This window comes from Kazachstania africana, chromosome 7 (assembly GCF_000304475.1).
Source record: "Kazachstania africana CBS 2517 chromosome 7, complete genome".
Lineage (NCBI taxonomy): Eukaryota > Fungi > Ascomycota > Saccharomycetes > Saccharomycetales > Saccharomycetaceae > Kazachstania > Kazachstania africana.
The window spans coordinates 334,206-352,531 of NC_018946.1; the positions used below are offsets into that span (position 1 = coordinate 334,206).

The window sequence follows — 18,326 nt, forward strand, 5'->3', positions numbered from 1 at the left end:
GAATTTTATTTTAATTTTGCCAAATTTTTAAAGACTTTCGACTTGCATCATCACCTCTAAACAAATAGACAGAGAGACTGCGTCATATAAAAAGCCACGAAATGGTAGAAAAAATTGAGGAGGATATATTTGGGTTGATCAGGAAGTCTTCTTTCAAACAATGTTTTGAGAAAGTGAACATTTTGAAGAAAAATTACCCAAGGCTCCAGTATCCGAATGTACTTGAATTGTATATCAAATACAAACAGTCCCCATTGAAGTTTGATTATGAGGCCGATTTGGGGAAGCTCTATGGTTCTAATGGTTCCATTGTCACTGTTGAACATGAGACTTTGAATCTTTTGCATAGATTTTTCAGTGAACTAGAGAATTTTGAAGAGGCCCTACATGTCTATGAAAAGGCCAATGCAAAGTATCCCAGCTTTGAATTAAGTTATTCATGGTTTGAAAAAGCTTTAGAAGATTCAAACTATAAACACATGGCAAAAGCGAGCTTGCAAATGTCCAAATTTGAAACTGCTGCCGGTTCTCTGGAATCAAGAGACTTCTATTTTTGGAATGCTATTTCAACAATTGCTCTATTTGAGTTCCGGACTCACAATCTAACTGAGCAGGAGGTTAAAATACTGCCTTTGCTAACTTATAAAAACCTATGCAATTGCAAACCGTTCCGCTCGACGCAAGAAGTTATCGTCTTCTCTTCCGTATGTGAGAAACTATTTCCAAATGATCGTTCAAAATCCGATGATATACTAAAAGAGATTACACCCCATTTAACCGATTCTGTGGACCTATACTTGAAGAATTTTATGCTCAAGCATATTGGTAGTAACAATCCTGACTTACTATTTTCAAATTGTGAAAAAATGTTGAACAAAATAAATGATTATGATCTATTGAAAAGTTTAGTAACCTCTGGTAAGCAATTAGGAAAGTCTAAAGATGAATTAATCAATTTGATAGACTCTCTTTTAACTGACTCAAGAAATTCAAGACTGATTCGTCTTGAAATTGACTTAGTCTTTGATTTAACTATATCGGAAGAATCATTAAGACATTATTTATCTAAGTTTCATAATAAGCAGTGTTGCTCCGCTGATTTGTTACATTATAAAAATAGCATTGATAAGGATATGCTGGCGGGTCTCATTTCTTCATTTGATGATTCTGACGTCATCCATGCTTCTAATATTTTCAAAATGAAGCTTAATGAACTTGATTCTGTGGAATATTACAATAGGCACAAAAACAGTCTTCTCGAGAAGGTAGAAACAGATTATTCTGCGAACTCTATCTTTATTCTTGATATAGTCAAATCCCTGACTCAAAAAGATGAAGAACCTTTAATTTTTGACGTTGTTTTAGCTGTATCCATTCTGGAAAATTACCAAAATAAAGATTCACACAATTACGATACCAATGTATGGTTAATTGCGCTTTATATGTATTTAGGTTTAGTTCCATTAGCGTATTCTCATTATCAGGATTTGAAAGTTAGGAATGTACAAACAGATTCTATGGATTTTCTCCTATATTCAAGATATTCTAGTTTATTCCCACAGAAACAACACGATTTTATAATGAAAACTTTACCAGAACACGATGAACTTTATAAGAGTTCGTTGGAAAGATTACCACAACTGATCAATGTGTCATTTGAAAGAAAGGCGTACAGCAAGATTTTAGGCATGTTGGACTTCAGACAAAGACTTGAAAAATCCGACACAAGATGGCTGAAGCTTTCTGAGAAAGCTCAGCTGGCAAGACTTTGTAACGATAAGCGTTCCTTATTATTGGAAAACTTGCATGTGAACTGGCGCACTGTGACTAATTCCGCATTCAAACAGTGGTCGGATAATAGAGATTGGTCTATTTTCGGTCCTGACATAGATAGAAACAGATTGCCAGCAGTTTTGGGATATATGAATCTTAATAGGGATTGGATTGAGCTGAATATTCTTAAAGAATTCATGATAGAATCTATTCCAAACAATACTGAGAGTCCCAAGTTAGATGCTAATTTGAAGAAGGTAATTGCAAATAGAGATTTGAACGAAATATTAAGCTCATCTTTTACTACAATGGAGAATTGGTCATTCAGAACATTCTATGACTTATATTCTAATAATGGAACAAATCTAAATACTTTACTTGAGGAACTTGATTTCGATAAACTTCCAAGTGGAACCTGGAAATTATCGAGTGACTATTTAACGTGTTTAGCTACCTTGAAAACTCTAGACAATTTTAAGAGAATTACGGACAAAAAAACCAAGCAGTTGATAAAGTCAAACATCCAAAATTTGAGGGACTCTTGCGATGAACGCTATCGTAGCTATCAAAAACTTCTAACTCAGGTTTGCAATAATTTGAAAAGTCATGATGGCAAAGGCTTGCTTGAAAAGCTGGAATTTCTGCCACTTGAAGCAGATAGCTTGGTTAAGCACGTATTAGTTGTCCAAAAGGCCATTAGGAACTTGTAGATAGGCAAGTTTAGCATATATATTTATATATGATATGGGCTCGTAGAGTAAGGGAGATTCCAAAAGCTTGCTAGTCTCGAAAGACAAGTGTGAAGGTCATTTTCATCAATAAAATATTAGTGAAGACTTCAAAGTATGTAAATAACTCGAGCTTGCTGCAGCACAAATTGTTTGAATGTGTTCCGTCTAGAGTTTATTATCATTTAGTTTTAAGCATGTCGCTTTTCATTACGTTTCATCATGATTTTATTTCTTTGCCCGGAACGGCAAAATGTAGACAAAACAAAAATATTCCGAGCATACCGCAGATTTACATGAAGACCATTAGATAACATTTATGAAGGTTTCTGCTATAGTTGCAATATATAACTAAATAAACGAACAAATTAGCCCATACTCAATACCAGAAACTTACCTCATCTTAATAGGAGGGGCTATTGCAACCTATATATTCATTTTCACGATTTTTTATGGACGATACAACAGGTTCCAGAGTGTTCGAGCCACTCGATCTCAACTCTATATCATTGATTTCATCTACTTCCTCCACGAACAATCGCACCACAACAAACAACAACAGTTTTATGTCAAATTTAGCATCGAAACCCTCTACACCGACTTTGCTCAGCAGAGATGATGAAAACAACACTCCCTTAAAATGGCAATTTGATAAGAAAGAATTCAGATTTCAAAGTAACAGTACCCCTTCCAAGAAGACTCCAAAGTTACACCATGAGCAATTGTTGAATGTTCGTAAAAGGAGAGCTCAGTTAATAGGTGCCAAACCAAAAGTTCAATCGAAGTTAAATCAATCTACCTCTAAGCTGGATTTATTGGAAGACGATAAGATAACGAGCCTCCCATTGGTGCCACCCATTGATATAAACAAGGATAGTCGCATCTTGTCAGACGATGAAACTAATGAACGTACAACGATAAAAAGGCACAAGTTAAATCCTGTAAATGAACTGAGAATTCATCACAATAAAATAAACAGATACATAAGTTACGGTTCGTCCACAGAAATAGAAAATGATCAGCCAATTATTCTTGTTGAAGATTATATACCACAGGTGGATGAAAATAGGGCAATCACAAAGAAAAGAGTGTCAATGTCTGATTTAAAAAGGAAAATGAACGCAAGGAACGATAATCATTTACCAGTGAAGAGAAAAACTTTCAAAAATGAAGCGATTGCTGAAGAAGATTGCGAACCAATGGCTCTCAGAGCGTATATTTTTGATGAAGAATCAGATAATGAGGGTTTAAACGATTCCATCAGAAGTATACCACTAAATAGTATCATGAAAAGTATCATAGATACATGCAATAATACCCATGCTGATTTTGGAGATAAATATTTAGCAGAAATGACTGTTAAGTCACAAATTAAGCAATGTATAGTGTGTGAAAGGCCCCTTTATGAATTAAGCTCTCTTATGAAACATCAAGTGCTCGATTACAAAGAAATTGTTTGTGAAAATTGTACCGTAAAATATGAAGAAGCCGCCAAATTCTTTGAAGATTACGAATTTGAAACATCAGTAGATGACTCAAATAACGAGAGCATGCTCAGCTGCATTGATAGCTCAGTAGGACCATATTTACCGAATAATATAGTGAGTAATTCCATGGGGTCGTCATATGAAAATGATAAAGCATACAGTAAAAATTTAAAACACGAAAGAGATCAATTTTCCAATGAATTAATCAGAACGCTAAGACTACAATTGCATGAAGAACCATGCCAAAATGGTACTACAATCAAGAATAACAAAGCATATTCTAGCCCAAAAAGCATGAATTGGTTTCTGGAAGCTAGAAGGAAAATTAAATGGAGATGGCAAGTTAATGGTTTCCTACCATTCTTTTTACGTGAGAATGACCACAACAAAACTTGTGAAGGTTCATCAGAAAACAAAAAATGACTTTTTCACACTTTAATTACAAGATACCCATTGGGAATATTTTAAATAAATATATGATCCCCGTTGAACATATTTGATTAGCATAAACTCTTAGCCAAGGAAGAAAATTTTAGAAGAGCATGTAAAAGTTTGAAAAAACATAAATATATACACATATATCGTTACATTCATAAAAGACTACACTAATCTTTAGCAACTGCAAAGTTTTTTAAGCAAGTTATGGCTAAAAGATGGTCTTCTTCTTGTTTGAGTCCACTACAAGTCAAACATGCAATAGGAAAAGCGACATTCTTAACGTAGAGTGGAACAGCACCTCCATGGAAAGCGTACTCCTTTGAACTAACAAAAAACCTATCTTCTGGACTTTTGTCACCCTTTTTGCAACCCATAAAGAAACTGGAATGACTAAATCGGAAAGCAGTCTTTTGTTTTCTAGCAATCCATTGATCATTATCAAATGCGCTACCTATTCCGTTAACAGTACGGAATAAACAGTGTCCATTAGGAAGAGTGATATCAATCACGACACATTTTTCAGGGAAGTTTGAACTAGCATAGTTTTTGACAAATGTCCCTAATTCAAAAGCCACTTGGCTGTCAAAACTGGAAAGTTCGGTTGCCTTCTCCAGTTGATCTAGCTCGTCTAAGCTGATCTTACGATCAATCAAACGGCTTAACAATTCTTGATTCAATGATTCAGACATAGTGTTCTGATTTTCTTATAATTTTAAGTATGAACTGGTTTGAGTCCTTTTGATGGGACAGTATATATATATATATATATTTGCTAAGATTTCGAGGAAGAAGCAAACTCTCCGGAGCGGACTTTAGAACTTGAAAAGTATCAAAAGGTCAAAATATCTGGTAATGAACGTCTAATTGATTTTAAAAGTGTTTATATAATGAGCTGAAAGAACATTTATGTATAATTTAAATATTTATAAGTAATAATGACACAGTTATTTTTTTTCACAGTGTTAAATTAGGCAGATACTGTGACAGTAACAAATTGGGTGGTGGTAGTGGTATGAGTGTGTTCTTGAGTGGTGGTTTCAGAAGTGGCATTAGCAGAAGAGGTGGTTGGTTCAGCAGAACCGACGTGGATTTCTCTCTTTTGAACCGTACTTGTAGAGTTAGAGTTACCAGCATCGAACACTTCAATCTTGGCACTAGCGTAGTCTTCAGCAGTGACAACACAGAAAGTGGCACCACCTGCACCAGAGCTACCATCAGGACTAGATACTTCATTAACGTTTTGGACACTTGGATCAATAGAACATTGCAAACCGTTACACTTGGATTCATCATCACATGTAATCTTAACACCGAAAGTTGGTTTAGTGCTACCAAAGGTATCGACATAGATTGGATTCCAACCAATTTTAACGTAAGTGTTACCATTGTCGTCCATATTGGCACCAGCAACATAAGGAGACCAGTTACCGTATGGCTCGGAAGAATCACCCCATTTACATCCATCACTTACACTGACACCTGGAGGGTTGATGTAGTAATGAGCAGCAGTAGAAGCCCAATAATCTGTACCTGGCACAGCCAATGTTTGTTCAGAACTGGAACCAACTAAGGTTGGAATCAACATTTCTTCGTTACCAGGTAGAACAGTTTGACAGAAGGCAATGTCACCTCCACTAGCGCTGTTAACGGCACTAACGGTACCTTTACCATCATAACAGTAACTGTTACCGCTGTTAGGAGTGGTTAAAGAACCGTCGGAATTACAGTATAGACCACCGTATTGGGACTCAGGATAAGTGTATGAGGTGGCTTCTGGGTCCCATTGACCCATTAGCTGACCAGGTTCACATGCGTAAGGACACCATTGTCCGGCGGTACAAGCTTGATCAGAATGCATGGCCCAGCCTGCATTGGAACCAGAGGTTTGTACGGCAACCATACCTTCATGGGATGGGAAGGCACATGTAGCACCACCAGTAGAGGTAGCAGTAGCAGTAGCAGTCGTAGAAGCGTCACGCTTACCTAAGTGAGAGTGAGCGTATTCTGGGGCCTGTGGGAAAGCTGACGCAATTTCAGCCAAAGACAAAGTTAAAAGACTAGCGATCGTATTTTGTTTGTTGAACATATTGCTTGTTATTATTATTATTATTATTATTATTATTATTATTATTATTGGTTGTATTGTTTTAAAATATAATAAATAATATTCCAAAGTTTCAAAAGTTGTTCTATCGAGACAACTTGCATTTCTTATATACAAGTTTTGACATCATTTCTTTTGGAGTAATCTTCGACCAAAAGACTATGACGTTTCTTTTAACAAAAGGAAAGCCTAACTCTAATTTGAGTTATAGTGAACAATAGGATGTGTCAGGAACCTATTCCTTTTTCGAAAATCAAAAAGGAACGCAACTTTCCTGCGTCGAGTTCTTCAGTTTTTTGTCCAATCCTTTTTTATCAGACGTTATCCATGGGTATACCAAGCCTGCTGAAAAAAGAAACTAAGATTACATGCCCTGAGTGATCGAAGCAACCGCAGGGACATCATTACATCTTTCAAAAGAAATGACGTAAAATCGCAAAGAACACCTTGACCCCAGGTCTCAGCAGAGCCCATCCACCATAGTGATTCAAAAAGCAAACCATCAGCAAAAGAAATATCCAAACTGGTCATCGAAACCAGCCCAGCCAGATGTAAAAGAAACCAACTCTGAACGCCTCTGGCTTTCAATCTGCTTTGCTGGGTAACGACATGCCTTTTAAAGATGCCTTTTTTTGTAAGCATTCGCATTGTAAGAGAAGCCTGAAAAATTAGAAAAGTTTGCACTCTCTCGACAGATAGACTGTTTCGAAATTCAATTGATTGTCTAGTCAGTCTAGTGATCTATACGGAGTAACTCAACCATGGATACATTATTTAATTCCACTAAAAAAAACCCTAGGGGTATTCCAGAGGCTCCATTTGTGGAAAAAGTGGAAGATTTCATCAAAGATCCAAATGATTTCGAATTAGTTTTTGGTAAATTCCAGGAAAGATTATCTAAGTACAAATTCATGCAAGAATCAAAATTATCAAATATTGAACAGTTGAAATTGCGTATTCCTGATATTGAAAACACTTTGAAAATTTGTGAAAATTTACACAACAAAGTACGAGATGGTGAAGATGACGAAATAGAGACAAATTATCAATTAAATGATACGTTGTTCACTAAAGCTGCCATCAAATTAGATGATGAATTGAAAGTCGGTTTATGGCTTGGTGCTGATGTTATGCTAGAATATCCTGTTGATGAAGCCATTGTACTATTGCATGATAAATTGGAAGCAGCAAAGGGTAATTTGGATGTTTCCACTGAAGACGTCGAATTCTTGAGAGAAAACATCACTACTATGGAGGTCAATTGTGCCAGATTGTATAACTGGGACGTGGAAAGGAGACAAGCATTGAAAAAAGCTGAAGAAGGCACTAAGAACTTGAAAATCTAGCGTATAACGCCATTAACGTATGTATTATTAGTAATACTATACAAGTCCATTAAGTAGCATACCTTTTTTAAAATTACGAGAACTTGAACTATCTAACACCGTTGAAGTAACTAACTTTACCCTTTGCAAGATTCCTATGGTGAGTTCAATTAGAGTTTCATACTGAGGGTTCCTAGCGCCGTATACGGTCCAATATATCAAATAATTCAACGCTAACTTTCGACCAACATACTACTAGATGCCATGATATACGAGTTTCCATTGCTGCTTAAAGTGTTTAAATCTCTGTAATCTTATACATGCAAACGACTTTTTCACAGTCTTCGAGAAAAGGTTTTAACATATAAAATCTAAATTTGAGGCTAACATATAAACTCACATTGTGAGCCAAAAGAGTTATATAGACTGTTGATATCAATGTCACAAGCTAACTTAAAGTATTTTGAAATGCTACCAAGAAAACTCAAGAATTTTTTTGCTAAGTATCCTCCCCACATTAAATATGCAAATGAAGCTGTCTCAACGCATGCCGTTAATGCTAACCCATTCATCGCCAATAAGCATCCAGTGACCAACACATATCACAATCCATTGTATTCACGAAGAAGAATGAGCGATATCTACAAGCTAGCATATCGTTACGGTATTCAGGATCTTCTACCACCAATCCAAAATAAAGCATTCTTCGAAGAGAAATACAACAGCAAGAAGTTTATGAAGGGTGTCTTACAACCTAAAGGGCACAAACATGAATTGAATCAAGCTGACAGAGCAAAGAAAATGGCAAAAGCTATAACTGAAGCGGATAATACTATAATAAATGTTAAAGGTCAGAAAACAGTTAGAAGATTAGCTAAGAAGAAGATAGAAAACATAAGAAATTGGTTTTAAAAATAAATACATACGCATATTTCCTTTTTCTATCAGCATACAGTATGGTAGATGACTGTTCATGCCTCTATATATCCATATATACCTTGTAAATAGCCCCGGGTCTTAAACTCCTCTTCTTATTCTTTTCGTCTGTTGTCCATCGAAATCACGTCTTCTTTTCTTATTAGCGTCACTGACAACTTTACCTTGTCTTCTCAATCTGTTTAATTGTGTTTCATCTATCAACAGAGAGTCTAGATTCAATGAATCCGGTAAGATTATTTGTCTAATTGTATTACCACGGACATTGATATATTGTAAAGAGGTAGTAATCTTATCGCCACTCGTTGCACCTTCGTTCGAGGGCCCCTTCCCCGTCAAATACATGCTCGCAAGGGCACTTGGACTATTAGAATGATTGTTGTTTGGTAACGTCAACGCAACATCCGTCAACGTTACATTCATCTGCGGTGAAACCGTTTGTAACGTGCCCCATATCGTCGTACCGTTCTTTAACTCGACTGTGACTTGTTCATTCCTTAACTTTTTCAAAAAATTGACCAACTTCATACCAACTGCAACACTGTGATGCTTCCTACTGGTATTATATCTATCTACTTGGTGTGACTTACCAGTGATGGATGCTCAATATCTTAAATAAAGCTTCTCAATGGAAGTCTCGCTCTGTTATGAAAATTAGTAAAAAAAATTTCAACCACTTTGAATTTTACATTAAAAAGTGATTGAACTTCGCTCTGATTTTGAATAAGATCTATTCAAGAATCGTTTCTGGATTGTCATATTAGAGGCGACTTGCATTGGTGAATCGTGATAGTCAAGTGGTTGTTTTGACGACGAGATATAAGACGTTTTAGCGCAGTAGAAAAATTTCCATAAGAACGAAAAGATACCAAAAAAGATGCAAAATAGAGGACCTGATGAATGGCTGGAAACGGTTAAGAAATGTCAATCTTTGACTGAAAATGAAATGAAACAGTTGTGTGAAATGGTGAAGGAGCTTTTGATGGAAGAGAGTAATATTCAACCGGTGCAAACACCGGTGACTGTATGTGGTGATATTCATGGACAATTCCATGATCTCTTAGAATTGTTCCGTACATCTGGTGGATTCCCCGATACGATTAATTATATATTCTTGGGGGATTATGTGGATAGAGGTTACTACAGTTTGGAAACGTTCACCTTATTAATGTGTTTAAAAGTTAAATACCCATCTAGAATTACATTAGTCAGGGGGAATCATGAATCTAGACAAATCACCCAAGTTTACGGTTTCTACGAAGAATGTCTAAATAAATACGGTTCTACCACCGTGTGGAAATATTGTTGCCAAGTTTTCGATTTCTTAACATTGGCTGCTATAATTGACGGTAAAATCTTATGTGTACATGGTGGTCTTTCGCCTGAAATTAGAATGTTAGATCAAATAAGGGTTTTATCCCGAGCACAAGAAGTCCCTCATGAAGGAGGGTTTTCAGATCTCTTATGGAGTGATCCAGATAACGTAGAAGCCTGGCAGGTTTCCCCAAGAGGTGCAGGTTGGCTATTCGGTAGTAAAGTTGCGCGTGAATTCAACCATGTCAATGGATTGAATCTAATTGCTAGGGCGCATCAACTGGTCATGGAAGGGTTCAAATACCACTTCCCTGAAAAGGACGTCGTTACGGTTTGGTCAGCACCTAATTATTGTTATAGATGTGGTAACGTTGCCAGTGTAATGAAAGTGGAAGAAGATTTAGAGCCAACATTCAAGATATTCTCAGCTGTACCAGATGATTACATTCAAGAATCCGCCACTACCGCTGCTCCAACCAATCAAAGAGCAGGCTATTTCTTATGATTTCGCCACAAAACTACCCATAATCATAACACCAATAAGAAATAGTGCATGCAACTTGAAATGAAATCGAACCCATGTCTAATGAACCATTCAATAATATTTCATGATCATTGTAATACTTATATCTATAGTCTACCCGATAATCTCATCTATAGAACTCTCTGCTTCTTCTGTATAATACACACCAAAATAATACATATAATCTTTATAAACAATTTTACTAGTATCTCAATTGCACAACATGACTGCCATTTCGATTACCCATGGCATCTCAAAGCTGCCACTTTATGTATCGTCGAGGCCTTAATATGTATTTTTTTTGTTAGGCAGCCGGGGCCTTGTTATAGACAATGCGTTTATATAAATACCCTGGGATAAAATAAGAGAGAATTTGGAGAGCCATGATACTACATTTTGAATATATAAGCCACAGAAAGAAAGGCGAGAAATGCATATGCTAAGTACTATACTGACTGTTTTATTGGCTCTATGCTTGACACCATTGAATGCCAGTCTTTTACCCGTCGCAGCGGACGTAGCTCCTAGTAGACCAATTCCAGGTCGTTCGCCATTCAGTCAATGTAGAATCCTCGAACCTCAAGCTTTATCTATTGAAAGGGTCGATTTTGAACCAGGGACTCCTCGTACCGGGCGTAATCTCACTATTACGGCATCAGGTATCCTAAGTGAACCGATTACCAATGGTTCATACGTTAAAATTGAAGTTAAACTAGGCTATATCAAGCTACTAACAGATACATTCGATCTTTGTGAATTACTGGCTGATAATGTCAAAGATTTAGCTTGTCCAATCGTTGAAGGTTACTATGATTTGGTAAAAACCATTAGAATTCCACCGGAAGTACCCCCTGGCAGATACACTGTTTCAGCAAAGGCTTACACAGTTGACAACAACTTGATTACTTGCATAAAGGGTAACCTCATTATTGCCCCAAGCTTTTAATAGTTGAAATTGCTGTTACCTTAATACTAGTATACTGGCTATAAAGATAAGTCTGGTACGTAACCTATATAGTTTTACAAAAGAAAAAATTGATATTCTTTACGTCTCTATGTTAATACAGATATATATGGTTTAGAAAGGGTTTCAGATAACATTAACCTTTAAAATACTTTACAGATTTGATTACGCAGGAATTTATGCTTTAAAATTCAACGTTCTTACCATTTTTTTCATTTTCCATAGCGCGTTCTTCAGTTAAAGCATCTAAATTCTTAACTAATAATGATTCTGCTTTCTTTACGTTATCGACGCTATGACCAGTAATGACGAATTTCCTCATCTCTTCGCCCTCATCGTTATGGGTCTTTTCATCCTCATTCTTTAGAGTGGTAATCTTGGTTTTTGTGTATTTTCTTAAACTAATAATTCTGTTACCCTTTACACCGATTAAACCACCGACCAATGGTTCGGGAACCAGGACAGTTGCAGAAAAAGTTTGAAGATCTGAATCTTGTTCAGTTTTTTGATTTCTTATAGGTTGAGAACCGTTGGTTTTAGATTTTGAAAGATGCGGTGTGTATCGTATTTCATTCAATTGCTCAAAGCTAATTTTGTTTAAAATAATTTGGCCTACTTCAACGATACAATCGGCAATGTGTTGACTTTCACCTTGAATTTCAAGTAATCTATCGTCACTGTCAGGTAACGTTCTTTTTGAACCGATGATTTTAACTTTATAACCTTCCTGTAATTTTTTCAAAGTATCACCATTTTTGCCAAAGACTAATGGAATCTTTGAGTTTGATAAAAGTAATCTGACGGAACGAATGGCATTGACATCGGTGCAACCTTCAAAATCCTCGATTTTTGGTTCAGGTAACATTGAATTCAAAAATGAAAATGGATAATGCTTGGAAGCTGTTTGTTCAGTATCTTCAACGAAAAGTTTGATAATATCATTAATAGTATTAGCGACATTAACGATGGAACCGCCAATAGATAAAACTCTATCAGAGCAACCTTGAACTTTTTCACTTAGAGTGATTTGAATGTCGTTGGTATCTCTCAATGTCTTCAAAGTCTTGGCCTCATGACCTATGACTTTGCCCGATTCATTGTAAGAAAGTAAGACCCTGTATAAGATTGGGGAGTTCTTAGAGACTTCAATTGAGTTACTTTCAGTAGAACTTTCTCTTCCAACTTCGGTTTCGTCCACTGGTGTCTTTTCGACGGATTCGGTAGTAAACGGAGAAGCAGATTGATTGTTTTCTTCTTCGATAGACATGGTTTAAACTAAGAAGTTATTGAACGAATAGGGAGAAAATATCAAAGTAGCAGCAGCAGTTTCAGATTTGTCAAAGTAAATTGATGAATCTGGAATTGTAACGAGTAATTGAGGTGTTCAATAAAAACTTATTAAAATAAAACAAGATATATGTAAGAAAGTTACTAAACAAAATAAGAGCCCACGAAGTACTTGTTTTTATACTTGTGAACGCCACCTCCTCCCTTTTGTTGTTCCTTCCTGCAAGTTTAAACATTTTCCACCTCCCATATTTCTCGAAAGCAATCTTGTAGAGAAGAATCATCAAAGGACGGAAAAAAAAGCTTAAAAGACACGCAAACAACTTGCAGGAGAAACCGATTGTTACTCTTTTAGTGGTTTTTTATAGTCTTTCCTTGTAGATCATTTTATCCAGTGGAGGAATCATGGAAAGCAAGCGTGGAAGAGACGGTTGCTGTTTCTGCTTTGATGGTTTGACGGTGTCGGTGCTGTTTGCTAGCTAGATGTAAATCGCTATTGTAAAGATAAGTATGTGGTACTGAGGGGTAAATAAAACATAGATATAAATAAATTTGCTTGCATTCATAAATCTGTCAATGTCTTGCCTTTTCTATCAGATAATCCTTTGCCTCACCGTAGACATTGGCGATGACTTCGTCATCTTTGATGATATAACCTCTAGAGAAGTCTTCAGTGAGTACCGTAGCGAAACTTCTATCGTCATTTGGATGCTGTTTCATGAAATCCTTGTACCCCTTCACCGTTGTCAACTCCACCGGCGTATTCCAGTTGGCCCCAATAAAAGAATCTGTGTCAGACCCAGGCGATGACGTAACGTTGCTGCTCTCTTTGTACTGTTTGCCACTACCCATCTTGTCTTCTGTTGCTGCTGCTATCTGGTATATATATATATATATATGCTGAATCGGTATGTTACAAATAGGAATACCAAGTTACTGTTACACCAAATGTACGCCACAAAAATTCTTTCTACGTGAAATTATTTAATCTCAATGGGCCTTTTTATACCCCACTGGAAAATAAAGGGTATATATATATATATTCTCCTAACACTTTACTTTTATTATCAAATAGCCAACGTCCGATGTGACAGAAAATACGAGCTTAGATAAGACTCTTGATGATGTTTAAAATACGCTATCTATTTGACGTGGAATGCCACATGTTATATCCAAGAGCGTCCATATACACTTGTAAGAAGTGCCTTTTATTCTACAACTTTTCATTTCATAAATTATAATTTTCTCTTGAGTTTACCCAGTAGCGATGAATGCTTCTTAGGCTTACTCTTTGTGGTGGACGCCGTATTTACACTTGATATCGATGACTTGGGTCTCACATGCTTTTCTTTGGCTCTGGGTTTTGGAATAGGTGCAGATAAGCTGCTTTGCGACTTTACGTAATGGGCAGATTTCAAAGATTTAGCTGATAAATGAGAGGCGGTATTAGCAAACCCACTGTTATCAACAGAAGAATTCAAACCACTCTTAATTTCATCAGGTTTCAACTTATTCACAGAATCCTCGCTTGAATTAGATGGTCCCGTCGTGACTTGTTTTTCGTTATGTTTCTCACTCTTGACAGTCTCCGCCGTGTTAAATTCATTATCGAGTTTACTTAAATCGGATGTAGAAATTGGATTACCGTCTTTATCAAATCTTAAATGGTAGTTTTTTGACGTTGGAATACAATCGGGCAATGTGGCTCCCGCAACACTCGTTGAAGTATGTGAAGCATTTGACGTCGAAGCACTTTGTTTACTAGTTGGTGCCAACAAATGTTCATTACTTTCATTCTTGAATCCACTGGCATTCTTAGAATGGTCAGCAATTGCTCCAATAGAAGGTGAGGAAGAGATAATAGACGTTCTAGAATCATATGCTGACAATTTTTGTCCTGATCTACCGTTTCTTTCCCTCAAACCATTCATTCCATCATCCAATATCTCCTCATTAATCTTTGTAATATTCTCATTGCCAAGCAAAGTTGCATTTTCAGTCATTGGAATTATTCCCTCTGGGGTCATATCATTCGATAGAGTATATAGCTTTCTTAATATCATGAAAATAACAATAGAGACGTGCTCGAAACAGAAACCATAAAGCAAAATAGTTTTCCAATCGTTTACAAGTGGCGATGAAACGTACCATAATTCTCGTTTCTCCAACATATCTGAGCCAATACCGGGTAAATATGAACGTCTGTACATGAAAGTTAATATTGGACAAATGACACAACTAATCCAAATAATAACTTGTAAGATACTATCCCAAGGATTGGTACCTATCTTTGTTTTAAAATCACTGAAATTTTCTAATTTAATGAAAGTCCTATTTTTTTGATTCTGATGCATTGGAACTGAAGTTGGTTGGCATTTTTTCAGCATCTTCACGATATCTGTTTTCATTATAATAAAATTAAAACAGAATAAAACTAATGGTGCCACTGGCCATATCATTGAAAACATCGTGATAAATCCAATTTGAACTATCAATTTTTTCATATTTGCGTCAACGTCAAATTCACCCCATGAATTGATCTTATAATTTTTGGCAATCTTCCAGATCTTTAAGTCATATGATCTTAAGATATTTTCGTCGGTTAGTTCACCATGTTTTTGAACCTTACTTAGGCCAATAGGCAAAAGGTTGTCAACTGCATAAAGAATTAATTGGTTAATTACCATAAAGTAGTTAAATTGATTTTGATGACGTTTCGTATTAACAACAAAATTACCATTATTCATTGGGATACCAAGCATACCAATTTTGCTTCTAAAATTTGGTCCAAAGAAAGTATAACCTAATGGTAAATAATAAAACAAAGTGATAAATAGAGGACCATAACTAGTGAAAAAATTTAGGACAAAATTTTTTCTTAAGATTGAATTGTAGATGTTATTACTTTTTTCGAAATTAACGAAGTTTTTGATGAAGAAATTATTGTAGATTAATGTTAAAACTGGGACGAATGCACTTATCAGAATAGTTGGGACCAAGGAAAATATAGAAACCAATGGACCTGCATATACTTGAGTGATGAAAATTTCTAAGAAAAAGCAAAACATTTGAAAAATGACCAATGCAATGATAAATATCAGAGCAATGGGAATGAACATCAATGTTCTTAAAATAACCGATGACTTTGCAGTACGTTGTTCTATGGACGAGGCACTTGGAACCAAAGATGGACTGAACTTGATGACATATTGATTCTCCTTCTTGTATATCCATGAAGTCATAAACATGATCGACCAAAACATCAAAAACAGCGAATAAGTATTGTTAAATTCCCAAGAATTTGAGTTAGAAAATGTATAGGATATCATACCGAACACTGATAGGATTCCTAGATAATGCAGGTAGTGATTGTAGAAAGCCAAATACATGGCTAATCTTGGATTTGCAGTCAAATTGGCTAAATTGCTTAAATCATGGTCTTTAGGAAGGCTTAATGACTTCAGTAACTGGTCAGCCAGGTTTGACAACGATCTGGTCGTCTTGATATCATATAATGGAACCAACTGGTCTACAAAAGACATGGCCTTCACGGAGTTCGTAATAGCATTCTCATCCTGAATGCATTTGATTTTCAAAAATGCAAACATAGTATCAGTAGAATGACCTGGCCTGAAAGCAACATTTATCTTTAATACGTCAAATAATGATTGCAACTTGCTACGACTGTCATCATTTTTCTTGAAAACAATGAAACAGTTAGGATCCAATTCTTCTAAAGTTTCGAGTTCGCTCATAGTTGCCAACTGATAAGCAATCAGCTAAATAGATAATTGTCTATCCTGCCTAACTGACTTAAAAAATGAGAGAAGCGACTGCTAAATATAACTTAAGCAGTCTGGATGGCTTGATTCACAACAGCTTTTGCCAACTCCCGCCTGATACCGACCAACGTTTCGAAGAAAATAGTCTCAGACAGCTAGCGAAAAATATGGCCATCACCCGGCTGATCACGTGGAGTACAAGTCTTATCAAGGTATAGCTCAGTTGCCATCTAGTAACTGTTTTGTAACGGTGGTTATGTGACCACTGGAGGCTATTCTAACGTTTGATGGCTAATATTCTGCAACTTTTCTAGCATCTTTTGACGCTGATTCTTACATAATATTCCCATTCTTATGGGAAACAACGGACTGGAACAGGACGTTAATAGATGGTAGCCTGCTGTTGAGATATTAGGAATATTCGATACATACTTGCAATACGGAAGTCGCAATGGTTTCAATTGGGTGCTATGTTAATATACTATGTACTTACATAATCAATGGGAAATTTCCGCGAGAACATATAAGACTCATCTCAGGGCCGATTCTATGATTTTTCATAAAGTACAACCATATTAGCCAATCTATATTCCTCACTGGAAAACTCTGTATTGTGGCTTCATATACTCGGTTCTTCGAAAGGCAATAGTTGTCCAGAAACAGATTTTTAGAAAAGATGTCCCAAATTACTTACACTGCAGAAAGGAAGGATGAATTAATCAAACAGTATGATTCTATAAAATCCAAAGTTGATGCAGAACATTCCACAAAGGAGGTTCTGCTACTAGCTGTATCGAAACTGAAACCAGCGAGTGATATTAAGATCCTATACGATCATGGAGTTAGGCAATTCGGTGAAAATTACGTGCAAGAATTGATTGAAAAGGCTAGTCTGTTACCAAATGATATTAAATGGCATTTTATAGGTGGATTGCAGACTAATAAGTGCAAAGATTTGGCTAAAGTAGCAAATCTCTACTGCATTGAGACAATTGACTCGTTAAAGAAAGCCAAGAAATTGAATGAAGCCCGTGGTAAGTACCAACCTAATGCCGATCCAATTATGTGTAATGTCCAAATCAACACTTCACATGAAGAACAAAAATCAGGTCTTTCCAAGGAAGATGAGATTTTTCAGGTTATAGAATTTTTTCAGTCAGAAGAAGCAAAATATGTTAAATTGAACGGATTAATGACAATTGGTTCTTGGGAAGTTTCACATAATGAGTCTGAAGAAAACGAGGATTTCACCACTTTGGTAAATTGGAAGGAAAAGGTTGACACGAAATTTGGTACGAATTTGAATCTTTCAATGGGGATGAGTTCTGATTACAAACAAGCGATCAAACAGGGCTCTTCTGAAGTTAGAGTCGGCACTGATATATTCGGTACCAGACCTCCAAAAAATGAAGCCCATGTCTTATAGATAACAACTACTTATTTCATATAGAGACATACTTCGTCATACACTTATAGCTTGTTGATTTAACAGAAGACTAAACAAGCAATGGCCTCATGAACCTTATCCCCTAGTTCAACTCTTATTAGTTGACTTGTATATGTCACCGCCACTTGTAGCGACACCCCAAAAAGTGACGCTTTTCTTGGCATACCACACATTAAAATTTCTCTATTAATAAGCGAATGGTCGAACTATCACATCTT

At 36.2% G+C, this 18,326-nt stretch overlaps 13 protein-coding genes across 13 annotated transcripts; 7 read left to right on the top strand and 6 right to left on the bottom strand.

The window, feature by feature from the left end:
* Window positions 1-101: 101 nt before the first annotated feature.
* Window positions 102-2,483, top strand: MDM20 (Mdm20p; the record flags this gene model as incomplete). Its single annotated transcript, XM_003958267.1, has 1 exon — window positions 102-2,483. One exon carries the CDS (start codon window positions 102-104, stop codon window positions 2,481-2,483), a length of 2,382 nt encoding a protein of 793 aa, XP_003958316.1.
* A 470-nt stretch (window positions 2,484-2,953) lies between these two features.
* KAFR0G01480 (uncharacterized protein) lies at window positions 2,954-4,411 on the top strand (the record flags this gene model as incomplete). Its single annotated transcript, XM_003958268.1, has 1 exon — window positions 2,954-4,411. One exon carries the CDS (start codon window positions 2,954-2,956, stop codon window positions 4,409-4,411), a length of 1,458 nt encoding a protein of 485 aa, XP_003958317.1.
* A 182-nt stretch (window positions 4,412-4,593) lies between these two features.
* On the bottom strand, window positions 4,594-5,115 carry KAFR0G01490 (uncharacterized protein; the record flags this gene model as incomplete). The annotated part of the gene is made up of 1 exon (XM_003958269.1): window positions 4,594-5,115. One exon carries the CDS (start codon window positions 5,113-5,115, stop codon window positions 4,594-4,596), a length of 522 nt encoding a protein of 173 aa, XP_003958318.1.
* Window positions 5,116-5,393: 278 nt separating this feature from the next.
* Window positions 5,394-6,512, bottom strand: KAFR0G01500 (uncharacterized protein; the record flags this gene model as incomplete). Its single annotated transcript, XM_003958270.1, has 1 exon — window positions 5,394-6,512. One exon carries the CDS (start codon window positions 6,510-6,512, stop codon window positions 5,394-5,396), a length of 1,119 nt encoding a protein of 372 aa, XP_003958319.1.
* Window positions 6,513-7,291: 779 nt separating this feature from the next.
* PAC10 (tubulin-binding prefolding complex subunit PAC10) lies at window positions 7,292-7,876 on the top strand (the record flags this gene model as incomplete). Its single annotated transcript, XM_003958271.1, has 1 exon — window positions 7,292-7,876. The coding sequence occupies one exon, from the start codon at window positions 7,292-7,294 to the stop codon at window positions 7,874-7,876; it is 585 nt and encodes a 194-aa protein (XP_003958320.1).
* Window positions 7,877-8,293: 417 nt separating this feature from the next.
* On the top strand, window positions 8,294-8,767 carry MRPL25 (mitochondrial 54S ribosomal protein mL59; the record flags this gene model as incomplete). Its single annotated transcript, XM_003958272.1, has 1 exon — window positions 8,294-8,767. One exon carries the CDS (start codon window positions 8,294-8,296, stop codon window positions 8,765-8,767), a length of 474 nt encoding a protein of 157 aa, XP_003958321.1.
* A 105-nt stretch (window positions 8,768-8,872) lies between these two features.
* On the bottom strand, window positions 8,873-9,319 carry SMD1 (mRNA splicing protein SMD1; the record flags this gene model as incomplete). The annotated part of the gene is made up of 1 exon (XM_003958273.1): window positions 8,873-9,319. The coding sequence occupies one exon, from the start codon at window positions 9,317-9,319 to the stop codon at window positions 8,873-8,875; it is 447 nt and encodes a 148-aa protein (XP_003958322.1).
* Window positions 9,320-9,668: 349 nt separating this feature from the next.
* On the top strand, window positions 9,669-10,610 carry SIT4 (type 2A-related serine/threonine-protein phosphatase SIT4; the record flags this gene model as incomplete). The annotated part of the gene is made up of 1 exon (XM_003958274.1): window positions 9,669-10,610. The coding sequence occupies one exon, from the start codon at window positions 9,669-9,671 to the stop codon at window positions 10,608-10,610; it is 942 nt and encodes a 313-aa protein (XP_003958323.1).
* Window positions 10,611-11,058: 448 nt separating this feature from the next.
* Window positions 11,059-11,574, top strand: NPC2 (sterol transporter; the record flags this gene model as incomplete). Its single annotated transcript, XM_003958275.1, has 1 exon — window positions 11,059-11,574. The coding sequence occupies one exon, from the start codon at window positions 11,059-11,061 to the stop codon at window positions 11,572-11,574; it is 516 nt and encodes a 171-aa protein (XP_003958324.1).
* A 202-nt stretch (window positions 11,575-11,776) lies between these two features.
* KAFR0G01560 (KH domain-containing protein) lies at window positions 11,777-12,859 on the bottom strand (the record flags this gene model as incomplete). Its single annotated transcript, XM_003958276.1, has 1 exon — window positions 11,777-12,859. One exon carries the CDS (start codon window positions 12,857-12,859, stop codon window positions 11,777-11,779), a length of 1,083 nt encoding a protein of 360 aa, XP_003958325.1.
* A 593-nt stretch (window positions 12,860-13,452) lies between these two features.
* On the bottom strand, window positions 13,453-13,731 carry KAFR0G01570 (uncharacterized protein; the record flags this gene model as incomplete). The annotated part of the gene is made up of 1 exon (XM_003958277.1): window positions 13,453-13,731. One exon carries the CDS (start codon window positions 13,729-13,731, stop codon window positions 13,453-13,455), a length of 279 nt encoding a protein of 92 aa, XP_003958326.1.
* A 383-nt stretch (window positions 13,732-14,114) lies between these two features.
* Window positions 14,115-16,634, bottom strand: IST2 (Ist2p; the record flags this gene model as incomplete). The annotated part of the gene is made up of 1 exon (XM_003958278.1): window positions 14,115-16,634. The coding sequence occupies one exon, from the start codon at window positions 16,632-16,634 to the stop codon at window positions 14,115-14,117; it is 2,520 nt and encodes an 839-aa protein (XP_003958327.1).
* Window positions 16,635-17,337: 703 nt separating this feature from the next.
* KAFR0G01590 (pyridoxal phosphate homeostasis protein) lies at window positions 17,338-18,087 on the top strand (the record flags this gene model as incomplete). The annotated part of the gene is made up of 1 exon (XM_003958279.1): window positions 17,338-18,087. One exon carries the CDS (start codon window positions 17,338-17,340, stop codon window positions 18,085-18,087), a length of 750 nt encoding a protein of 249 aa, XP_003958328.1.
* Window positions 18,088-18,326: the final 239 nt, after the last annotated feature.